At 36.4% G+C, this 25,150-nt stretch overlaps 1 protein-coding gene across 3 annotated transcripts; it reads left to right on the plus strand.

Moving 5' to 3' along the window:
* Window positions 1–829: 829 nt before the first annotated feature.
* On the plus strand, window positions 830–24,871 carry LOC116846205 (DNA-dependent protein kinase catalytic subunit-like). Of its 3 annotated transcripts, XM_032819746.1 has the most exons (19): window positions 830–1,083; window positions 1,959–2,146; window positions 2,352–2,514; window positions 2,590–2,708; window positions 6,452–6,838; window positions 8,738–8,916; window positions 9,052–9,305; window positions 9,437–10,475; window positions 11,058–11,757; window positions 12,688–13,254; window positions 13,359–13,703; window positions 14,924–15,079; window positions 15,190–17,529; window positions 17,749–19,052; window positions 19,172–19,727; window positions 20,451–22,859; window positions 22,962–23,640; window positions 24,247–24,452; window positions 24,685–24,871. In XM_032819746.1, exons 1-19 carry the CDS (start codon window positions 954–956, stop codon window positions 24,760–24,762), a joined length of 11,799 nt encoding a protein of 3,932 aa, XP_032675637.1. In that variant the 5' UTR covers window positions 830–953; the 3' UTR covers window positions 24,763–24,871. The 3 variants fall into 3 exon arrangements, with proteins under 3 accessions (XP_032675637.1, XP_032675638.1, XP_032675639.1); XM_032819747.1 differs by lacking the exons at window positions 830–1,083; window positions 1,959–2,146; window positions 2,352–2,514; window positions 2,590–2,708 and adding an exon at window positions 3,188–3,588; XM_032819748.1 differs by lacking the exons at window positions 830–1,083; window positions 1,959–2,146; window positions 2,352–2,514; window positions 2,590–2,708; window positions 6,452–6,838 and adding an exon at window positions 7,598–7,695.
* Window positions 24,872–25,150: the final 279 nt, after the last annotated feature.

A 25,150-nucleotide genomic window follows, 5' to 3' on the forward strand; every position in this document is an offset into this window, starting at 1 on the left:
ATATAAATTTTAACTACTTATCTGATATTTGTTTATCATCCATTTATTTATTCTGCTATTTTCCTTGTGTAAACTTGTGTAAACTTGTCTTTAATCTTGCACAGACTTCATTCCATATTTAACGATGTTGCCAAAATGATTTTACTGCAAAGAATTATGCCACAAACATGAATGATATCATGAATGATATAATAATAATCTATTAATTTATAAATACATTTATATTCACATATTCGTAAAAATTCTTTTTTTATCTCGTTTATCTCCATGCACTCCATGTTTCCACTTGCGTCATTTTAATATAATTTTATTTTTATTTTATGCTCCATTATGTTTTTTATATTAATATTTATAAAGAATTACAATTCTTCGATATTTCTTGTTTACACTCTCCCATATCTGTCAAAAAAGTTTCGCAAACTAATAGCGAATTCGGTTACTTATACTAGTGCGTACTGAGTGCGCATTAGGGCTTGTTCATAGTATGTTATTATATTTAAAGATTGTCTTAAATAAATTATCAAATATTTTTAACGATAATATGATATGTACAACATCCGTACGAATCATTTTATTAGTTAAAATGTTTTTAAATATGTATTTAAAACACAATCTTAAATATAAGAATGTACTGTAAATAAGTCTTAACGCACACTCAATGCGCACTAGTGCAAGCTGCCGAATTCACTATACAGACTCACTAGTTAAACAGTGTTACTAATGTACAGAAATTAAAATTATATCGTCTAGAGGTTTTCGTTCGTACCAATACTATCCCCTCCACTTTTCGGGAAAATGTAGTCTAACTCTGATTATAGGATCTCTACTGTATAGTATAGACATCTGTGCTTACACAAAAGTGACGTCTCAAGTGCAGCTGTGTGCAAGCTAACCATAGCCGGCATATTATCAGTTCATTATCAGTCTGCTGGTCCTTCCAAGTTCACGAGACGATGAATTCGTGTCAAATTTTTTTGATAAGATTTAAACAAGCTTTGTCTAGTAAAAATTACGAAGCCTTGGTAAATATCTTTGAAAATGATGCCAAGGAGCAACTCCAAATTGTTTCGACCGAACATCTTGGTAAAGTACTGAAAAATAAAATGTTTAAATAATAGCTATCTTAATTAAGGCTCCTGGGGAGTCGCATCATCCATCTCTTTTTAATGACGTCAGAAGCGAGAAAACGCATGCTAAAAATTCCTGCAAAATACGTCGAGATAAACAGATATATCCACAAAACGACATTTGCGATCGATTAAGTACATCTCTAAAATACTCCGTACACTTTCCTTTTGTTCTAAAAATCAATAGATAATCGGAAAATTAATATGACAAGATAATGAGGAAATTAGGTTAGAAAAGACGATTGCACGTCACATTTATTTTATAATTATCTGTTGATTGTTAGAACAAAAGGAAAGTGTACGGAGTATTTTAGAGGTGTACTTAATCGATCGCAAATGTCGTTTTGTGGATATATCTGTTTATCTCGACGTATTTTGCAGGAATTTTTAGCATGCGTTTTCTCGCTTCTGACGTCATTAAAAAGAGATGGATGATGCGACTCCCCAGGAGCCTTAATTTAAATAATTCATTATTGTCGCTTCATGATTTGTGACATATACGTAGTTGTTACCTGCAAAATAAAAAATATATAAATCCATTAAATCTAAATAAAAAAATTTTGATTTATTTTTATTACAAAATGTTATCTTTTGTTTATTTGTACTATGATTTAATTGTATTCTGTTTGCAATAGATTAAGAATATAACTGTATTATGTATATTTATTTTTGTAATTATTATGTATACTCATTTTTATTATCAAGTTATATATATATGATAGTATATATATATATACAAATATATATATATATATATATATATATTTTTTTTTTAACTTCAAGTTGCTGCTGCTTTACTTACATATGAATGTAATTTGTGTATATTTTTAGAATTTCTCGTGGATGGCATACTTAATAAAACAGATGGCTTACTATATTTCCTTCACTTAACACTTGAGAATAATGCTCCAAAGAAACATTTTGATGACGCATCTAGGAAAGGTTTTCAGTTTCTTAGTTTACTCATTGAAAATTTTCATCAGGTCATATGCTTCAAAACATATATTAATGAAATTAAGGTATTATAAAATATACTTTATATAATCACAATATAATATATATAATATATAATTACAATATCAACAAAAATGTCAATATAAGATAAACTTCATATGTGTGTGATATTATATAGTTTATTATATGATTACACATATCACACACATGTGTATATATGATGTGTATGTAATGAACAGTGATTAATACATCTATTATAATATTTTGTAGGATATCTGTTATTTGATGTTGTGTAAAAAATGTAATTTCTACATCCAGAAAGATGCTTGCCATGCTTTCATAAAATTAATAGAGCGGTTTAGCAACCAGAATTTAGGACTAGACACAACATTAAAGAAATTTGCAAAGATATTTCCTGTAATTACCAGAAAAGGTTAGCAGAAACATGATAATTTAATTTTAATCATGAGCTAATATTTAATTTCATCATGAAAGGTCTCTATTGTAGAGAGAAAGTTTATATATTGTGTACTTGGTAAAATAATTAAACACAATGAAAGTGTTGATTTGTCACGGCGACATGTGGATACAATTTTCAAATGTCTGCGTACTGATGCATCAGAGGAGGTAAAGTCAATAATAATTATTTATGCATGGATATTTAACTCTCAACTAAAGCACTAGTTTACATATATCCGAGCTATGTGTAACAGCGTTAGGCATTTAAAAGCCATAAAGATGGAAGACTAGAGTAGTGAGTAAAAAAATTTTGTATCTCCTATAGATATACCTAGACTGCTTTTATTTGAAAAGTACATACGGAGAAAAATAATTTTGCTCTTAGCAAAATCGTCGTTGCTACTGCTAAAACAAAAATTTAGTTGACGTCGTTGCTAAAACAAAAATTTAGTTGACGTAACTAATTTTACAAACTATTCGTTATCAGAGCAGAAGTAGTTTCGTTGCCAAGATAGAAAAAATTTGTTGAGTGTATTTGTTCTAAGAATCACGTTAATTTGATATTAATGCAAAATAATATATCCTTAGCAAATTTATTTGTTATCAGAGCAAAACTGCAACTGCTTGTATAAATCTATCACGGTTCTTATAGCAAAATAATTTGTAGATTCAGCAAATAGTGATTAGTACTCTTAGCAAGTCTTTTTGCTGTCCATATAATAACGAAAAGATTTTGCTAGACCAGCAAAAAATTTGCTGGGCCAGCAAATTTCTCCATGCACTCACATATACATGCGCGAATGAGAGAGAACGCATCATCACAAAACAGTGCATCCACTTCTACGTGAACCTCTACCTCCACTCCTCAACGCTCGATCTAGATATATCCATGGTATCTCCATTAGTAGTTGCCTACTGTGGTAGACTCCGAGGGTCGAATAGGAATTTCCGATAGTCGCGATTTATCAGTCTATGGGTGCAGCAGAGCTCTAAAAACGTGCGAATCGTCAAAAATCTTCTTCTAGTAATTCAAGAGTTTTTGTGTATAGTAAGTTCAGATTTATATATCGTTAATAAATGAAAATAAGTTGATTTGTAGCATTTTTAAAATAATTTTTGGCGTTTTTAAAAATTCGAAGCATTTGAAACAAAGTCTGAATAAGTGTATGTAGTTTGATATTCTCTTAGAAATTGTTTGTTCCCAAATAGACAAAAAGATATCTTTTAGATTATATATTTTCAAGTTTCATAATCAAAATGTTTCAGTTTCAAAATGAATAATTTCTTCTATGAATTCATATTTCTTACTCCTAAACCACCTAATTTCACCGAAAAAATATACTTTTTAAAAATAATCGAAATAATGGTATTCTTTTCTTCAAGTACGCTCGATTATCTTTACAAGCCCGTTGAAAAAATCTCTAACGATTTTCTCCTCGAAACTACGAATTTCTACAAGAAAAACTTTTTTCTCGCGAGTTAAAATATTTTCTTTTTCTCCTGAATATTTCGAATATTTTCAATTTATCAATTTTTGCACTTATTCATTTTTTTTTTGACTAACGTACCAATAAACAATTCAAATTCTATTCATTATAAAGATTCTATGCATACATTTCATGCATACATACAAAGATTGATACACGCGATTGAAAACGTCGGGTGACGTATACCCATGTGCTCTAGAATCGGGAGGTAGATAGTGCTCCAGCTGAAGGTTAAATATATATTTTATTGTTATTTATTATGTAGACAGAATATTACACACATAATTTGTAATCATACAATCAGAGTCTTCAGAAATACCAGGTTGATTGATAAGTCCTTAGGATGAAAATGAAAAAAAACATTTTGTTAGCAAAACTCAATTTTATTCTTCAACATAATCTCCTTTTAGCTCAATACACCGAGTCCAATGAGTTTTTAGCTTCTTTAAGCCTTCCAAATAATAAATTTCTAAACCGCCAAAATATGCGTCTGTTTCCTCTTCATTTGAAACAAATTTCTTTCCCTGGAGCCATCTTTTGAGATTTGGAAACAGGTAGAAGTCACACGGGGTCAAATCTGGAAAATACGATGGATGTGGGAGCAATTCATACCTCAATTCGTTCAATTTTGCCATTGCTTTTACCGATTCGTGAGCTAGTGCATTGCCTTGATGAAAAAAATTTTCTTCGCTAAATGAGGCCATTTTTTCTTGATTTCATCTATTCATCGATTCACTTAGAATCTAAAGACTTATTATTCAACCTGGTAATATAAATTATATTACGATATTTTCTAAAACATTGAGGTTTGAGTGAAAAGATTTTATTGTATAGTGTCTCATTTTTTCATGTAATATTATCACTTTCATGGTTGTATCATCCCAGTAAGCAAATTGAGCGCAGATTGACGTCAGATTGACATCAGATTCGAGCAGACCCTGTCGTCAGATCCACAGTCATCTGTCGAATCAATAAGCTATTAGACTGTCGACAGAACCTGATAACAGAATCTATCGACAGATCTACAGATCTATCAATCTATAGATTGGCGACAGATTGCGCGCAGAGAAAATTTTTTCATAATTTTTCATAATTATTCATAGAATGAGCGCTTTCTCATAAATACTCATACATACTCGTAAAATATAATAAAAAAGAATTTTTTCTATAATATTTTTTCGTAATTTTTACGATTTTCTTTGGTGAAATTCGAACTTGAACCGAAGACATATTTTGGATAATCGTTCGTCGCTTTAGACACTATGCCAATTCCTCACTTGATAAAAAGTGCTTTGTATTGTCCACTTAAGGTTTAAGGAAAAAAAATCTTAAAGTATGTTCACCTTTTAAATCGCAAAATATAGACGAAACCGTTTAGCGTATAAATAATGTAAGAGAGACCGGCACGATAATTCGAAATTAATTTTCTACCAGAGACTTTATAGAAAATCACTGCAATAAAACAGATAATGATATTTTTTCATCGTGCTAATAAAATATTGTGCTTTTACATGTGCGAATTAATTTCGTCGATCTTCCAGTTCAAATTGTATTAAATTTTATCAAAATTTTATCAAAATCAAAGCATGATATATTTTCAAATAAACTATTAAAAATTTTGTAAAAGTTATTTACATGGCGAAACCAATATTTTATTCGGTGCTGCTACCTTCAGTACTTATTGCATGACGATTAAATTGTTCAGATTTAATGGCATAATGACATTAAAAAAAAAATAATATGAGAAATTGTATGAAAAATTATGAGAACAATTTTTACCAGGGATAGCATATGTACGCCTTTAAATAGTTATTTAAACTGGCCATTTAACCGTTGTACTATTCTATACCTGTACTCGTTATTATTTTGTATCATTTTTCTATTATTTTTGCTTTTTTATAAAAAAATTATAATACAATTTTAAAAAGTAAAAATTATTTTTTATTGTATATATGTTCAATTATTGCACAATATAATTATCTTGACTCCTTTTTTCATCTTCCAGAGTTTTACATGATATGCATATGAAACTATTCCATTTAATAGCGTACATATGGTAGAATTAAATAGCCTATTTACGAAACAGAATCTGAGCGCAATCTGCCGCCAATCTGCCGTCAAAGTTTGTCGGCAAGCTCTGCGCGCAGTCTATCACCAATTTTTCGTCAGAGATTCATAAAACAGCTTCTGTGTGCAATCTGTTGCTATTCTGTCAGTAAACACTGTTGACAGGTTGCACAAAATCTGCGCTAAATCTGCTCGCGCAGGTTTAGCTATCTGGGATCAATTATATATAGGATACGTGTAAAACTGTGTGTTATATCCTATATTTGTTATATTTAAATTTGTAGATTTAATGCACCTAGTATTTATCTTGAATAGACGAGTTATATAATAATTTTATTTATGTAATTTCATCTGCAGTTTGTTTCTGATGATTTGACGAAAACTGGTAATAGTTTTCATTTGTACTTTGACGCTATATCTGATATATTGGACAATGCCGAGCCACCGCATGAGATACAAAATAAATTTTTCGAAGATTTATATGGATGGATAAAATCTATTAGCTCCTTAAGTAAATGGCGACTCATCTTGCTGAAATCGGCGATCGAACTTCTGAATCGTCATATGAATTGTGTTCGAGACTTTGTATATACCGATTATAAACATTGGCACAGAATTCTCCAACGCTTATCATGTGAGCAAGATACCTCGAATTACGGACAACATGCACTAAAAATATTTTACAAAATTATTGGGGAGACTCTTGAGAATCAAAACAGAGAAGAAAGTAAAATTGTTTTACGAGTAAGTACGAAAAAAATAAAAATTCATCTTTCATTTTTCTTTAGTTAAACTAGTGGTAAAGGAACTTACGAGCTCTCTTCAATCGTTATTGTTTAGTGTCATTTTTAAGATGCTTTCTAGGAAATCAAAATAACTTGTTATCATATCAAGATAACATATCGAGATTACAGGTCAATATTATTACATAAACAATATTATTACATAAACTTTATTCGATGTTTTTTTTTATTTTCCATAGTTTAAACGGCTTATACGTTTGCCATATATTATATGACAAAAAATATATTTTTCCTAATAAATATTAATAAGGATAATAAGAGCCAAATCGCTAGTGTTAAGCGCTATGATTTATGTATAATAAAAAAATCAAATAATAATTGAGTTTTTATTCGAACGTTTCGACCATTGAATGTGGTCCTCTTCAAGTAGTGGTCAGTAACAAAATGTGGTCAGTATCAAGGTGTTCATATGAGAAGTAGCAGGAAAACTCCTATGCTCGGTGTTGACAATTAGTCGTGGAAGCAAGTCAAACCCGTCACATCAATGTTCGTAAGCTACTCAAACAACGCAAACAAATCCAAAATTCAACGCAAGGCCAGAAAAAATGCAAGGATAGAAAAGTCGCATAGTAAAAAAATCTGCAGAATTTAAAAGTATTCTTACCAAAAATATGAAATAAGGAGAGCTCCAACAACCCAATAGTCAAATAATAGAAATACAGATATAGTAAGTTTACGAAAGCCTATATGTCATGTTATAAAGGAATAAGAAATCGCAATCAAAACAGAAATCGTAAATACAAAATCGGTAGGCCAATCTTAGAGACGCCTGTCACGGATTAAATTCAAAAGAAGAAAGTAAGTAATGTTTAATATTATAAGTTTTTTAAGTAATGTTTATTTTCCTCTTTTGAATTTCTGTCTTGATTGCGATTTCTTATTCCTTTATAACATGACATATGGGCTTTCGTAAATTTACTGTATCTGTGTTTCTATTCTTTAACTGTTGGATTGTTGGAGCTCTCCTTATTTTATATCTTTGATAAGAATGCTTTTAAATTTTGCGGATTTTCTTACTATGCGACTTTTCTATCCTTGCGTTTTTTCTAGTCTTGTGAATTTTGGATTTGTTTGCGTTGTTTGAGTAGCTTACGAATATTGATGTGACGGGTTTGACTTGCTTCCACGACCAATTGTCAACACCGAGCATAGGAGTTTTCCTGCTACTTCTTATATGAATACCTTAATACTGCATAGAGAAAAATAATTTTGTTTTTTTAGCAAAATCGTCGTTGCTACTGCATATTCGTAGTATCAAAAAAATTTTGTTGACGTAAATAATTTTACAAATTATTCGTTATCAGAGCAGAAGTAGTTTCGTTGCTAAGATAGAAAAAATTTATCGAGTGTATTTGTCCTAAGAATCACATTAATTTGCTATTGATGCAAAATAATGTATCGTTAGCAAATTTATTTGCTATCAGAGCAAAATAATTTGTAGATTCAGCAAATTATATCCAGCAAATAGTGATTAGCAACTCTATAGTGATTAGTACTCTTAGCAAGCCTTTTTGCTGTCCATATAATAACGAAAAGATTTTGCTAGAGCAGCAAAAAATTTGTTGGGCCAGCAAATTACTTTTCTCTGTGTGACCATATTTTGTTACTGACCACCGCTTGAAGAGAACTACATTCAATGGTCGAAACGTTCGAATAAAAACTCAATTATTATTTGATTTTTTTGATTATACGTAAATCATAGCGCTTAACATCAGCGATTTGGATCTTATTGTCCTTGTTAATATTTATTAGTTTGAATCTTCTACAGCCGTTTTAGTTTTATTTTTAATAATATTATATTTTTCCTATTAAAAACATATACATCTCCTTTTGCTTTTAGTATTTTTTGGACAAGTTTAATGAAACATTCACAAACGCTAATTTGGATTTAATCACGTTACGACTAACCGTTTTTGGATACAGTCAAATGGCTGGACCATGTAAAAAGCATCTACTCGAGTACGATGTCAGACAGATGTATTCGAATATTACCAACCGCGCTTTGTCTTTTTCTTTCAGGTAATGAAAAAGTATCTGAAACATATAATATTTTACAATTACATGTTATGATTGTAATTCTATAATTTCTTTCCTATAATTTCTATAATATAATTTTATATCGAAATTATAATTTCGAATCTTTTCTTTCTCAAGTGAACAGAGCGATTCATCAAACGTAGAGAACGTCTGTTACTATCAGGAGGCGCTCTCTCAACTGCTATGTCATATGTCCGACGTTACAACTGAAAAAATAAACATCCTCGTAAAACTTAGTATCTATACAATCAAGAGATTCCCCGACTTGAAGATAACCAACAACGCTTTTGCAATTTCGTCGTTGGTCAGAATTATCTGCAATATTGCGTCTATTGACAGGAACTTGTTGCAACGATATCTTGATAATATAAGTAAGTGAATTCATCGATTTTGCTTTAATGAGAACAGATAATTTATCATGAAATCTTCTGTAGCCTATTTAACGATAAGTTTTTGCTATAAAAATTATCATCATTATTAATTACTCTCATTGCAATCATAGTTTACGATGGTATCGCATGGAGCTGTTCGCATACTTTGGCGCTCGACGTGGAGCTACAACGCGAGATGGGAAACTTGCAACAAACGCCAATATGTTACAAGAATTACTTGACTCTATGGACACAGTTGCTGAACACTGAGAAGTACCGGCGCTATTGTACCGTACAACAAGTAGCGGAAACCCTGGTAAACGTGTGCATGACGCTAATCGACCGGTTGGATATACGCGTGAAACAGCAGTACGAAGACACTGCGCTATCCGATGTGGCGCTCACGCAGAGCGCCGTCAATCAGACAGACTTTCGTGTATTCACGAACCTCATAGATCTCTACATTAACTTAATGGACGCGTCGGACGCGTCCCTCTACACCGACATCATATCCGATTTTCTGCGTCAGATCATCAGACTATCATACAAGTATCCACTGATATCTGGTTTCTACAAACTGGTGCGAGTCGCTCTAAAGATTCTTGATTGTACCACTGAGAAGGAAGAGGAGAGCGAGATTAAGAAGCTGGTATCCAGCTATTTGACGAACATTGTCAAGCTGCTTCCCACGTTTTCCAATGAACTACTGATCGCATCCCTTTACTTGATCTTAGACGCACCCGGGATTTCGTACGTCGCGGCTGCTGTGCGGTCTTCGCGTCTAACTCTGGCCTTCAGGATTGCTTTCTCCATGGGTCTAAGCGATCTGGAGCTCGCGTACAGTGCCCTCGCCGCTCTAAAAATATGGATAGATTCCAGACAGTCGCGGGAAGACGAACATATGGATGAATCAATACGCGAAATTGTGCCGCACTTGGAATTATACTTGCGCAGCACGGAGAGCACTGTCGAGATGTTACAGGAACTAACAACAACAAAGAAAGCGAGGCTGAAGCGGATAGGTCTGATCGATACCGAGTGCACGTTGCGCAACTTCCAGCGGCGAATACTACTGTTTCTCGGCTCGCTCGACTACGACGTGTTGTCCAGCTTCTTGCACGAGCGCTCGCTCAACACTGGTGCATCCTGGGACCAAAAGAATCTACTCAGGTGATAAGAAGTTACCATTATACATATAACTATGACAACCAAACCAAAACCAGTTAGCTAAATCTGTAGAAGTATATTTTGTGCAGTATCCGTTGTAAATTTTGTTGGTGGCTTATCAGCAGAAATACAACAGAGTCTGCTAATAAAATATGGACAGATTAGCGGCAGAAACCTGTTTTTTGCTTGTTCTGTAACTGTTTAAATGTATTTAAATTGAATATACTGTAGATTCTGCTCGGTTTCTGCCACCAATCTACCGCCAATCTACATCTGCAGACTCTGTCGAAAATAATACGAATTTAAAGCCCCTGGGTACTTGCGTCAGCTGTCTTTGTTTGATGGCATCAGAAGTAAGAAATGAAGCATGCCTATGATTTTTGCATTATATGTTGAAATAAAGAAATATATTCACAAAACGACTTTTGTAATCGATTCAGCAAATTTGTAAAATACTCCGACTACTCTTTTTGATCTGTCAATAAATAGCTATAAAAAATTAACATAATATACGGCTGACATTTTGCTTATTGAATATATTATTAAGAATTTTTAATTGATGAAGTAATTTATTTTTTGTTTTAGTTATACCTTATCTCTACCGGAGGCACGTCTAACACTCGACTTCGATCGGATGCTACCGCGAGTGATCACGCTGGCGCACGACTCAAGCGACAGGCGTACCAGAATCGCTGCATGCGAAGTATTGCACTCGATGGTCACATTGGTAATTGGTTCGACAGCGGAACGCTTGAGCAGTCAGAACTTGTTCGTCACATTATACGCGCGACTATGTCCGGCTCTGCTCGCGCTCGGCTGCGACTCCGACGAAGTGGTGCGAGATCTCTTCCAACCATTTACGCTGCAACTAATGCATTGGTTGAGCTCAGAGCTCATGTTGCACTCGTCTGTGATACCGCTCGTATTGGATTCCATTTTTGACAGTCTGTGTGATGATACTAATCCGTCGTTGCGCGAGTTCGCCGGTGTATGCCTGGGCGAATTCACATCCTGGTCTATCAGGCAGGCGTTGCGCGAACAGGACACTCAAGTTACGCAGTCGAACGTGCATCAGGTCATACGCAAGATCAAGCATTTTGCGCTGCATCCGTCAGTACGCAAACGCGTGGCCGCCGCCGTGGCGTTTAATCATTTGTACGCAATCCTACGCGAGGACGACGAAATCGTGTCGACTTACTGGTTAGAGATGTTCTACTGTTTCGTCCGTAGTATGGACGGATGTGACGATCCATCGATTATTAACGCGCTTGGCCACATTGAGAAGGTAAATGAACGAGCGACGGTTTTATTGATTTCAGAAGATTATGTCCCAGCAAGCAATTTGTTAGTAGTCTGGCGACAAATTTGTGACGAATTCAAGCAGAATCTGTTGATAGATCTTTGTCATCTGTGTTTGCAATCTGCTGTTGTTCTGTCGACAAAGCCTGCTGACAGAATCTAACGGCAGATTGGCGGCAGAAATGCAACAGACTTTGTCATTTCGTAGCTCAAGCATTACACACGTTTGAGAAATATTCTATAAACATTTTCCCGAAACATCTAATAACTGATTTTTAGAAATTGTTTAACTCTTCTTGTGAGTTAAAATGTCCATTCGAAAAATGTTTGATGGAACGTTTCTTTTCAATAAAAAAATTTTAAAACACTTTTTAAGAATGAAAAGAAAAAATTATTGCTTTTTTTAACAGAAGCTATTTTTAAATTGTCAGTGTGTGTACTTGATTCCGTGCACCAACACATTTGAAAATTCACGTTTAGTACTAGTGGAATTTGAACCCGAGATCGTCTGGATTATGAGTTTATTATTTTAAGCATTATACTACTTCTTTGTTTGTTATAAATATCTTTCGTACTTTATATATCTATTTGTTTTTTGCTGCCAATCTGCTATTAGAGTTTATCATCAGATTCTACGCGCTTTTTGTTATCAGTCTATCAACAGGCTCTGCTCGCTGCATCAATTTGTCGTCAGATTCTGTTACATTAGTGTCATCAGCTTATCGATATTATCTGATAAACAAATTCTGTGTACGCTCTGCAACCTTCCTGCCTGTAACCTAACAGACATTGCTAGCAGAGTCTGCTCGAAATTTGCTTTTGAAAATTTAGCTATCTGGATATATATCATAAAGATTAAGTATTTCATACGCATCAAAGAGATACTTATATATTTCAAATATATATTTTTAAATAGGTAATGAGAGCCAAGGCAGACGTTCTAAACGTGGCCACTCAGAACAGAAGGAAACCGGACGATTTCGGCGATACGACGCTGACACATGCTCTCTATTGGTTGCTATCTCAATGTAGCGTTCTCGACGAACATTGCCGAACCACGTGCAAGGAACTGTATGTTAACATTTCACAATATGCAGTCGGTGGATCCGCGCAGGAGACGATGCGGACTTTTGTTGAGACTTACGGGATAGACCGATTAAACAGCATAATTTTGAAAGATTTAAAATCAAACGTCGAGAGTATTTCGACTATTAACATAAAAAATCTGTTGAAAGTTTTGGATTATTACACATGGTTAATAGAGAGACAACTGCTGCCAGTAGAGGTTCTCTTTCCAACATCTAGTGACGTGCAGGAGCACATAATCTTCGCTTGCATTCGCAATTTTTCTCGACAATTTTTGCTAACGATCACGACGACAACAACGACGAAGTTCAGAGAACTCGACGAGCTACAAACATTACAGTGCAAAGCTGTGTTGGCCACGCTGAAATTTGTACAAGTGCTACTGAATGTCCACGACGTGAGTAATTTAATTAATTCTGTAACATTACTAATTAAAAAGAATAACTAGAAATTAATAGTTGGACTAATTTTTTTTATTTATACTTCCTCTGTTCTTTTCAGGTTGTTGATATTCTACCGGAATCACTATGGGATGAGTCGTTGTTCACATTGACCATTAAATGCGTAATGCATCCGCATGCGATCGGCTTCGACGATAAGAATATCAAGATGACGGATGAATTACCACATGTCTTAGAGACCTTGTTAAATACTATATGCTTACGGTTCAACGATACTTTAGCGAATAAGTTCAAGGAATGTCTAATGAGTTCCGTTCGCCAATACGTTCCGCAGCTTCTCAATTTACACAACATCGCGCAAAGCAGTTCTTGCGACGAACAGATCCAACGCGTTAACGGATTGATGATACTCGAGCGATGTAATTTGTTCGATCGATCGATTCCGGTAAATATAATACTAATAAATTACATATACATACATACATGAGTAGGCCGCAACTACTTAGAAGATAACAAATTGAAGTTTGATAATTTTAATACTTTTCCTTAGATATTAAAAACTGCTTTAGAAACAGTGAAGTATGTCGTATTAATCTATTTGGTATCTTCTAACTAGAAACAGTTATTGTTTATATTATTTAAAGGATAGCTTCGTTGTCATGAGTATTGTGTCAGCGATTGGTTTTGCCTATTTCTTATAATTCGTTGACCCAACTTTTATTAATATCTAATATTTTTCATTGAATGTGCATGTGATCATTACACACACACACACATACACATATATATATATATATATATATATATATATATATATATATATATATATATTAGTTAATGGTCTGGTTTACATCATGCACTTGATACGCGTACTAAATAGTAACTTTTTATTAGATAATCTCGATTGACAATGCATATCAACGACGACGCAATTTCAATTGATACAATACGTCTTCTTGATAAGTATTATACCAGCTTAATATACCGTTGTTTATATTATACATTGTCGATATTAAGATAATAGAAAGTTACTATTTAATATGTGTATTAAGTGCACGATGTAAACCAGGCCATTATCAAATATACATTTATGCACGTACATTTTAACACTAACGATGCTTCAGGATTTTTTTTCTTCAAAAATGGTGCCTACGACTTCGACCTTCCCCGAGGATATTTGTGGTTATTTAGCACAATGCTTCGGGATTAGGTAGAGTTGAGTTAGATTTTCAAGGGAATGGAGACGAAGTCCTTCACCTAAAATATACTTCATAATTTTTTAAATATAATTATATTTTTTAAATATAATTTTCATATTTACGGCATAAATAAATTTTGTATCGTCTTCAAAATTAATTAGAAAAGTATCAATATATATTAAATTTTATTTTGTTATATCTCAGTAACCCATGTCGTCCGCTACGTGGTTTTTTTTGGAAATCATTTCCGCTTATTACCCCTACATTATATATTAATTTTAACAAGGTTACCTCATTGATGAGGTGTAATCTTTTATGTATATTTATCAGTTCTTGAGTTAATTTATTTTTGTCGAGTAAATATGAATCGCTCTGTGATATTACAAATATAAGACTGATTTCCATATATGTATGTATATATACGTACTAAACATTAATCCGCATCATTTATGGACATATATTACAGGAAATAAGTATTCTTGCGAATCGTGTGGATATGATCCAACAAATTTTCAACTTTTTGGTGTGCGAACGCATCGGGGAATTGATTTGCAGTGATTTGAGCGCAGAAATGTTTGAATATCTAGTATCTCTGATGAAACTGCAACTTTTACGACACGAGGTACGATCCCTGACCCATAGTTATTAGTTTATAATTAATTAAACAATTTATTTGATCATTTTACTTATCGCTCACGTCATTAAACAACTAAACATGTCTGCTTCTTTCAGGCGTTAACAACCGAAACATTAGTGAGACTGATATCCAATGACATCTTGATAGTCGGCATAGACTTGACGAAAATCACGCATGGCGAGTATTTTCTGAATAAGTTCAACAACGTGATATTCACGTACATGCTGACGAACGTAGAGAGTTTTACATACGTTCTCAACAAACTGTCGCGTGACAATCCTGCTTTTCTGCTCAAATTGACCGAGGATATGTTGCTGCACCTGAAACGGCACAGGCATGCATTGCAGGAATACGTAAACGATATAATAGACGTGATTTTGCGGCGATTCGCGTGTCTGCAGAGCGCCGTGACCGGCAGTAACGTCGACAGTCATACGGAGAGACTGATCAGCATTTACGGCACCGCGGTGCGTCTTATGTCCAAGCCGACAGAAATTAAACGAAACTCGGCATATAGTGGTCTGTACACTTGGATTGGACAGCAGTTGATTGAGGCCTGTGATCTCGAATATAAGACGCGGATCCTACGAAACTTTCTCATATGCCTGACCGATACGACCGATCGCGTGGAAGACATATGTAATCTGTCTTGTCTGTATACGCTGAAGAAAGACCGAGTGTCCCTGTTTTCACAGCTGTCCAACATGACGGTGATTCCCATGAAGGTGGTCAATTGCTTCGAGACACTGTTGGTGCTGCTGTCGGTCACCGGATCGATCGTCGTGCTCGATTGCCTGATAAACTTCGCCGCCGGCGCTGGCAGATCTCTGTTCGAAAATAAACTGAAGGATCATCTGCGCAGATACTACGGTCGAGAAACACCCAATACCGCGGAGCGTGTTTTATGTTCTCTGGAAATGACATATCAGAAGTTCATCAGAAGGAATGTAAACGTGCAGGAGAAATTCGACATTCTGCAAGAGTTCCTCTTACCGGCGTTCGACTGCTGCAACACGTCGACGATCGACTGCTTCTTTGAGCGTAACATTTGTGAGTTGTACGCGATCAGTAAGAACAATATCGTCGACAACGAGAACGTTGAGTTCGATATTGTGTCGAAGATCGGATGCTATCAACTGATGGCGATCATGATCACCCGAGTGGAGGAGAGTAAGATAGTCGACGCGAACGGCGCGATCGTAACGGCGGTGCCTAACGCCAATCTCGATAATGTCGGCAAAATCCAGGGAATTTTAAAAAGTCTGTTTTTACATGCGGTGAATGTGCGGGCGCTGAGGATCTCTCAACCGAAGTGTCGTGAAAACATGCGTTTACTGCAGTGCTCCGCGTACAATTTCATGCTGGCGGTCATAAGCCTGAAGGGAGAGAAGTCTTTTGACTCAATATTCGGCGAAGATCACAGAAAAGACCTTTTTATCTGGAAGAATATTATAGACTGCGAGAAATGTTACCAGCTCAAACAACAAGGCTTTCTTAAGTATCCCAAGAATCGCGAGATTAACGTTAACATCAAATCCTCTATCGACGATGTAGGAAGAGGAGGAACGAGTAGTCAGCGTAGCTTACATATTCATAGTTATGATTTGTCGTCCTGCTCCCTGAACGAAGACCTTAACGCCTACGATTTCAACAAATGCGTCCCGCTTTCGGACTCTACCGTTAATTTACAGGAACAGAACTTGACGATGAATGTGATACTGGAAAACGACGATTTCAACAAACACGAGTGCATGCCGAACATCTGCGGCATACTGCGGCGCTTCAGCAGCTTGAAGAAGCAGGCTTCTGAACAGCCCAAATTCCTGAAGTTTTTTGTCGAGAGTATGCAAAAAGACGTCGTTCCTCGCAATATCCGACTCTTCATGCTGAAAATTATTAATAACATGCGTGACGATGTGTTTAAACCGTATGCTAAATTCATACTACCGAGAATCGCGCAAGCAGTCACTAATTACTTGAAAACAGACGACCTCAACTACATTATCACTGATGTTCTAGAGACATTGATAGATTGGCAAGATGATATAAATGATGAAAACGTAGGAGGGACGGAAGTTCAGAGCTTGTTCACAGCGCTCGTCGACAAAGTACTTGTCAAACAACAAATAAGCCACAAAGGCATTTATAACTACAATCTCGAACTGATTCATAGGATAGTGAAGAAGTGGCGTGGTTGCTTAACGGAGCCGGTCGTCTACTTGACTAAGAAGATTGAGTCCGCACAGGAAACCACAGTAGATCTCATTGTGAAATTTCTTCGGGACAACGATGAAATGGCGCGCGAAATCGTTGACAAAAATCTAACAGAGGATATTGTTAATCTTTTGCTGAAACTGTTAGGCGATTGGAACGCAGCCGAGAAGGACGTATTACGGTACTACGAGTGCCTTGGATGGTACCTGAAGCTACAACAAGTAAAGTCATGTTCACATTCAGATATTAAAATTTATAAAAATACCAATGGAATTTATGTTTCTAGGAATTCTAGAAATCTATATAGTTCTAGGAATTACATAAACTTTAAGTTTAAAACTTTGCGAACTTTCTGATTTCGAGTAATATTCGAAAAAAATTCGAATCTTATTTCAGCTTGCAGTAACTTAATCTGATGACTAATTCGTCACTAATTGCAGGAGGACAAACAGAACGGGGACATGGAAACTGCGAGTAAGAAAAACAAGATACATGACGTGAAAGAAAAGATCTTTAATATTCTCAGCTCGCCGCCGAAAACTACGCAACAATTAGTTTATATGGAGAAACAATTAGAACGTATTATCGTCTTGTGTAGAACGTGTCCTGATCTGGCCGTAGACTACATCACCGTCGTGACCGACATTACGTCTGCGGGCAAAAATCGATCCTACTGTTTAGAGATATTCGCAATGGCGATACCGCGGGCCTGCAATGTGGAAAACATTGTGAACCAACTGCATAGCATAGAGCTGCAGAGTGTGTTGATAAACCGAGAGCCGTTTTGCGAATCGAAAGCGCTACGAATCGTTCACGAATTAGTCAATACGACGATCTCGCCGGCGGATTTGTTGCCTTACGTGAAACTGACAATTCCATTCCTCGAGAATAATTCCACGGAACACCGAGGTCTGGTCTACGACGTTCTCATGAGCGTTTACAAAAAATATTCTATGGACTCGGACGATGAGAGCGTGATGACTCTGCGATCGGAGAGCGTGCGGAACTTACTAACTGCGCTGTTGGATCCTTCGCAAGAATTACAGGCGCGTGTACTGCGCTTCTGGGCAGAAGAAACAGACTTAAGCACAGATCAACCCAAAGAGCGACTGATCGCGATGCTGAATCTGCGAACGAAAACGAACATATGTATGAATCTTAAAGAAGAGGAAGCGTATGCGCTGCTTGTACCGCTGCTGATTCTACAATTAGCCAGCCGCTCCAGAGACTACACTCAAAATATGTTCCGTGCCTTGTTCCGCGATTGCACCTATGAGGACTACGAGATCGCTGTATCCTGGCGCAGACGAAATCTCAGCTACATCACGCCGATGTTTGTTGACTCACTCGCCTCACAGATAAACTGCACCTTGTCGCAGAGCATCGATAATAATCGCGACACTTATGACCTAACATCATCTTATCATCCTTTACATGGCGCTCTAAGACTTCGCACCACGCAGGATTTGCAGTTTGAGCCGACTGTGATCGACGACGAAGCCGCAAACATGGACACGACTGCGACATTTAATAATTCGTTACTTGATGACGCGTTTGATCGGAAGACAATATTTTCGAGACAATCGCAATCGATTATGCGTTGCAAAAGATTCCCCAGGTTTCTGGCGAAATCATCAAATGTCGGACAAGAGATTCGCCAGCAGCATATACAGAAGAATGTAGAACGGCAGGAAATGATTAAGCAGGAAAATATCAGGCAGAGAAACAGCGTGAGATTGCACAGGTGAGAGATTAACTGTTAAATCTGGAAACATTCGAAAATGATCTATAGTGATAATGCAAATGTTATTTCAGAATATTGTCCTGATATAATATCAAAGTTTTTCTTCGTTTTTACTTTAGACGTTACAGAAACGGAGATTTCCCCGACATCGAAATACCTCATTCAAGTCTGATTGAGCCGCTTCAACAGTTGATCAAATTAGATGGATTAATTCGCAAGGACATCACTGTGCTCTTGTTCTGTTCTTTGATCAAGGAAAGCATAGAGATTGAAAAATCTGACAATTTCCGTCGAAACGTCGTCAAGAATCTGAAGCAAATCTTACACGACAGCACAAAGGACAGCACTTTCAACGCTGTGATTTTGGAGACGTTGCTAGAATTGAACGTCACCGACTGCGATTCGTGCGACATAGTAAGAGTTTCCAAAACGAACGGCTTGAATGCTCTCGGTGTTCTTCTCCTAGAACGCAGTTTACAGCCTGACGCGAGTTATTCCGATAGTTTCTTACCCACGCCGGAAAAGAAGATGAAGAGTAATGAGGATGATATAGTCATTAAAAATTGGACGAAGATCGATAAGTGGGCACAATTGGCGTCTCTTTATAAGTCACTCGATGACGTCGACACCGTTTTGAGTATCTTTCGTGAGCAATCTTATGATAAAAACGTACAGGTAATTCTCGTAAGAACATTAATTTAATTTGTAATGATCAATACTATAAATATAATGTGTGATTTAACTTATATACAATTCAACTGAGTAATAATATGATTATTAATTATTATCATTTCTGTGCATATTGTGTGGAAAGACTCAATGATCGTTCCTTCAGCTTACAGTTACAGTAGAAGTTTTTCAGAATTTATAAATTTCTTAAAATGACATAATTTATTAACTACAGTGATTAATCACAAAACATTAATGATGAGGAAATGAGATCTGTGATTGAACTCAGAGAAATCTTTTATTTTGAGATACTCGGGAAAAAAGTTCATATATAAGTTTGCCCATATACGATTATATATAATTATATTTCCCCACATTGAAAAGTATATTGTTGTGAGAAAATACAGTTGAAGTAAATGCGTATGTTTGTAATTTATGATATCGATGTTTAATTAAGTTAAATTATGTGTTTTCCTTTTTTCATTTAACAGCATTTATTTTATGTATGAACATATAATTAGATATGGTCATATATACGGTCACATATATGTGGACAAAATTGGTATATAATATATATTTTTATATGATATATGATATTTTATATGATATGATTATATATAAATTTATTTTCCCGAGTTATAGGTTGTAAGATATCTTTCTATAATTAGGGAAATATACAATGACTCTTTTTTTCTTAGAATACTCTGATTCAATATTGTTTCATTTTAGGAAGCGGCTATCGCGAATGCGAATAGCAACTGGATGCATACAAGAATGGCGTTTGAAAGGGCTTGCGAGTCGACGAAGACTGTACCATCGATGCATGAATACTGTATAGAAGGATTGTTCGAGGTGATGAACAATTTGTGCGACTGGTCGATGGTCAATCAGATTATGATCCAAACGGGCGATTTGGAGAATGTCTGGAACAGTTCACGGCGAGACTGGATGATTCCACACGTGTGCGATGCTTATGTGCAAATGTTGGGGGACAGGTGCGAAGAATGGGAGACCAGCGACCATGATCTGCAAGTGATCCAATCATGGATAGATGATTCCAGCCGATTGGAGCACATCAAGTCACTAGTGGGCGAGAATCTAGTAATATTGTTGTTGCAGAAATCGCTAAGTGAAGCAGGTAAAGCAGCTAAGCTAAGTGATCTATTCAATGATCTGCTGGATAAGACAGGAGAGCAATGGGTTAGATTGAACCCGCTCTGCACCGAATTGGGAATTCGCAAGTTGCGAAAATTGCAAGTTATGAGCGATGTGGACGCCACGTTAAAAGTCCTGCGGTGTACTAATGATACGGATTATTTGGATAGAATGACCACCTTGCTGGACTTCTGGACGGCGAAAGCACCGACGCCACGAGACAATCTCCTGCAATGGAACAAGTTAGCTGCTTATCGAAGATATTCTTCAACACTGTTTGAGATTAAACTAAATACTATACTAGAGAACGTTATAGAAGATGAGTACATTGAAAGAATCTGTGAGATCAAGACGCGAATACGTCAAGTGAATCATCATATGCGGTTGGGCATCATCGACGCGGCGTTAAAGCAAAAACACCAATATGTCGCCCAAAAACATTCAAGTTATCTGCGTAAAATCTTAGCCGATTTGAAGCCTCGAAAGACATTGCTCGAGGCGAAGATCAGATATCTGTGCGCCAATTTCGAGGTAGATGTGTTCAGAAAGATGCGCGATTACGCCAGCTCTTGGAAATATTCGCATCAATTGTTGAAGATCTACAACAATGACGGTGATGTCGATACGAGCATCGCCGTGAGGGAGCACATCGGCGCTTTGGCTTCAACGATAGAGCGCTTGAGCAGAGAGAACAACGCCTTCGCCGAAGCGTTACTGACAGCCAATGACGAAGGTGGAGAGATTCTTCGAGACATAGGCGCTGAACAGTCGAACGACCTGGTTAGTGTGAAAGAGCATTTGTTTGACTATAGTCTGGAGAAGTTGAGGTCCTGCAGCGATAACGCAGAGACGACAACGAATATGGTCAGCTGCAAAGTTGGCGAGTACTATTATGCCTTAACCAGACACTACTACAACTGGCTGACGAGCGACCGGATCATGAGCGAGACTGAAAAGAAGGATATTTTCCAGGACTTTGTGTCCGCCACGTTACGGGCTATGTATCACAATTATCATCCAGCGACTCATTATTTTCCCTATCTCTTACGTTCTGAATGGCTGTGGCAGAATGGCCCGGCGCAACGAACATTCGAGAGGGAATGTATTAAACCACAGCCGTGGTTATTCCTACGTTGGCGGGATTTGCTATTCTCTCATCTGAGTACGTCTCATCATACGTCAATTGCATTCCTGGTCGTGCCCATCGTCGAGAAGCTCGCCGAGACGTATCCTGACGCGATCGCCTACACATATCTCTTGGCGGTAGAAAAGAACCCTGCTATTTTGCGCGATCATGCAACGCGGAGAATACGTGAGCTTCTGCAAAACAAAGTGACCGAAATCCAACAGTTTCTGTCGGCAATACAATATGTGGCACAGCCAGAACTTTATTTGAAATATTATCTCAATGAGGCGATGAACCAGTTGTCTAAGGGAGATACATCGGCCTTTAAGTCGTTGCTGAGCAAAGTTTACCCACCGATTTCTACCACAGCGAGAAATCCTCAACCGGGCAGCGTGTATAACGTAATCGCAAAATACGAGGACATCATCAAAAAGTTAGATCCTACGTATTGCGACGACACGCGAATGAAGGTCCAGCATATCAAGGATTCGTTGGATAAATCTCTCAAGAATCGCGCTAGTAAGAAGAGACTCAAGGAATACAGCCCGTTTTTGCACGCATACGCAGGCGGTAATATTGAGATACCCGGCCAATATACCGGCGATCGAGAACCCATGCCTCGTTATCACGCCAAGATCGTAAAGATAGAGCCGATTGTGGAGGTGATGCCTTCGCTGCGTAAACCGACTCGCATCAGCATGATCGGCGAAAACGGGCGCGAGTACAAATTCCTGGTGAAATTTGGCGAGGATTTGACGATCGATCACGGTCTGCAACAGCTGTACGCCACTATGAACAGAACGTTGTCCAACGACACCGCCTGTAGGCAGAGGCGGCTGATAATAGATACATACGAGGTATATGATTGCTACTATTATTTCTATTACTTAACTGTTTCATGTAACGTTTATATATGATCTCTAGTCTGTCGTTGTATTGTTCAAATCTCTTCGTTACAGATAATACCATTGTCGAGATCGTTCGGCCTCATACAATGGATCGAGGACACAAAATCACTGGAGGAACTAGTGAGGTTCACGCTATCGATGTCGGAGAAAAAACAACACGAGTCGAATATTGAGAAATATCTAAGTTGGATAAAGGCAGCATCTTGTTTCACACGGATTAGTGATCAGTACAAGGCGGCCATAGCCAAATACAAACAAGCAGATGTCGTAGCTCAAATGGAAAAGTTGATCGGCGCGACCAGGAAAAGCGCTTTACGTGACGCCTTCACCGTAATCAGCCCGTCACCGGAGAGCTTTGTGACATTACGACGTAATTTCGTGACAAGTTATGCTACGATGTGCGCGGCGCACTGGATCTCGGGGATCGGCGATCGCCACTTGCAGAATACTCTGGTAGTCATAGGTTCCGGACGATGCCTCGGCATCGATTTCGGTTATGCTTTCGATAGCGGCATACGCGGTCCGGTACCGGAACTTGTGCCGTTTCGCTTGACACCGCAGATACTGGAGTTATTGCAGCCCTTCACCGAGAAGCATTTCTTTAGCACAATCATGACTCACGTGATGCGAGCTCTGCGAGATGACAAGGGCCCAATTCTCACCTGCATGGATATCTTCGTTCACAAGCCTGTCAATCGCTCGAGCATCTACGACGAAGATACCGATACAGGTAATATATAAGGCACCAGTGAATAAATGTTGCTAAAACTAATTGCTTTTATATGCGTCAAATCTATTATCCATAAATTGAAAAAAACACTATGTCCCATTTCTACCGCATTATTGTGTAAAATATTCTTTCTGAACAATTGAAGACTATTTTTCTTGACTAAAAATTTCAAGAAAAGTAGTTGTTTTTTGTAATTTTCAAATTTTTAATATTATCTTTGTAAGTCTTACAAAACTTTATTGAAGCAAACCACTAGAAATTAGTTGAAGAATATAGTCTTAATATTAATTTGGTTTTCTAAAATCAAGTTCATGTAATGAACATTTTTGCTAAAAAAACTGACTCAAAATTGGCTAAAAAATCTGTCATTAAAAAAATGATAGAAGTAGAATACTCTTTTGTAAATTTACTTGTAAAATATAAATGTTTATAGAATATATCATAACACACATATATAAACGTGATTATTAGAGAAGAATTATATTTTATATACAAGTTTTGAAATAGAAAAAATATTTTATTATCTGAACAGAAATCTCTCTCTTCTCTTTTCTACTAACATATTATTAAATCAATATGAGACAATATAGTACGGTATAATTACAGACTCAAAATGGTCATTTAAAAGAAATATCAGGACGGTTGAGAAGAAATTGAACGGGATCCATCCATCACTGATCACGTTAGAGCAATTAAAAGAAGTGCATAACGGTGAACACCTTACAAGATACCAAGCTATTATTACCGGCAACGATGAGTCTATACAAGCAAGGGCAACTGTGCAAAACGATTACTTGACACCTGCCGAACAGGTATTATTTCCCCATGATTATAATGTAAACAATAATGCTGTTAATTATAAAATGAGATTTTTCCGGTAAAAATTACATATATTGACTTGCTATTAAATCTTCCACTAATAACTTTCTATTGAATTATAGAACTTCATACGTGATGTGCAATTAGTAACAATAAAATATGTATTAATATTTTCTATATTTTTCTAAAATTTCCTTTGGTGAAACAATATTAATCACGTTTTAGGTGAATTGTTTATTGGATCAAGCGACAGACCTCAATATCTTGGGCCGTATGTACGACAAATGGCAACCTTGGCTGTGATGGAGGATTCCAAAAACCTAAACAGTTTTATATATTTCTGTTAGTTTTATATATAAATTTATATATAAAATAAAATTTATATATAAAGTAAAATTTTACATATATTTTATACATATTGTTATGTTCGCTCACCCCCATATGCGTCCAGAGCATAAGTAAGAAACGTGTTTAGAGAAATAAAAGTTTAATAAACTACTATTTTACAAATGTTCTCGCACTACCAGTCGCAATCACATAATTTCATGCTCCGATTCGCTTCACGTCAACTCGGTCTAAAGCTCCCATGTGCAATTCACTCCTTTCTTCTTTATTGACTCGAGGAACGTGCCGTTCGTTTGTCCAGGGTGCCATTGTCGTCAACGCGATAGAACTATCGATATAAATCGAT

Source organism: Odontomachus brunneus, unplaced genomic scaffold (genome assembly GCF_010583005.1).
Source record: "Odontomachus brunneus isolate Ranch 3 - 2012 unplaced genomic scaffold, Obru_v1 Obru_scaffold_062, whole genome shotgun sequence".
Classification (NCBI taxonomy): Eukaryota; Metazoa; Arthropoda; class Insecta; order Hymenoptera; family Formicidae; genus Odontomachus; species Odontomachus brunneus.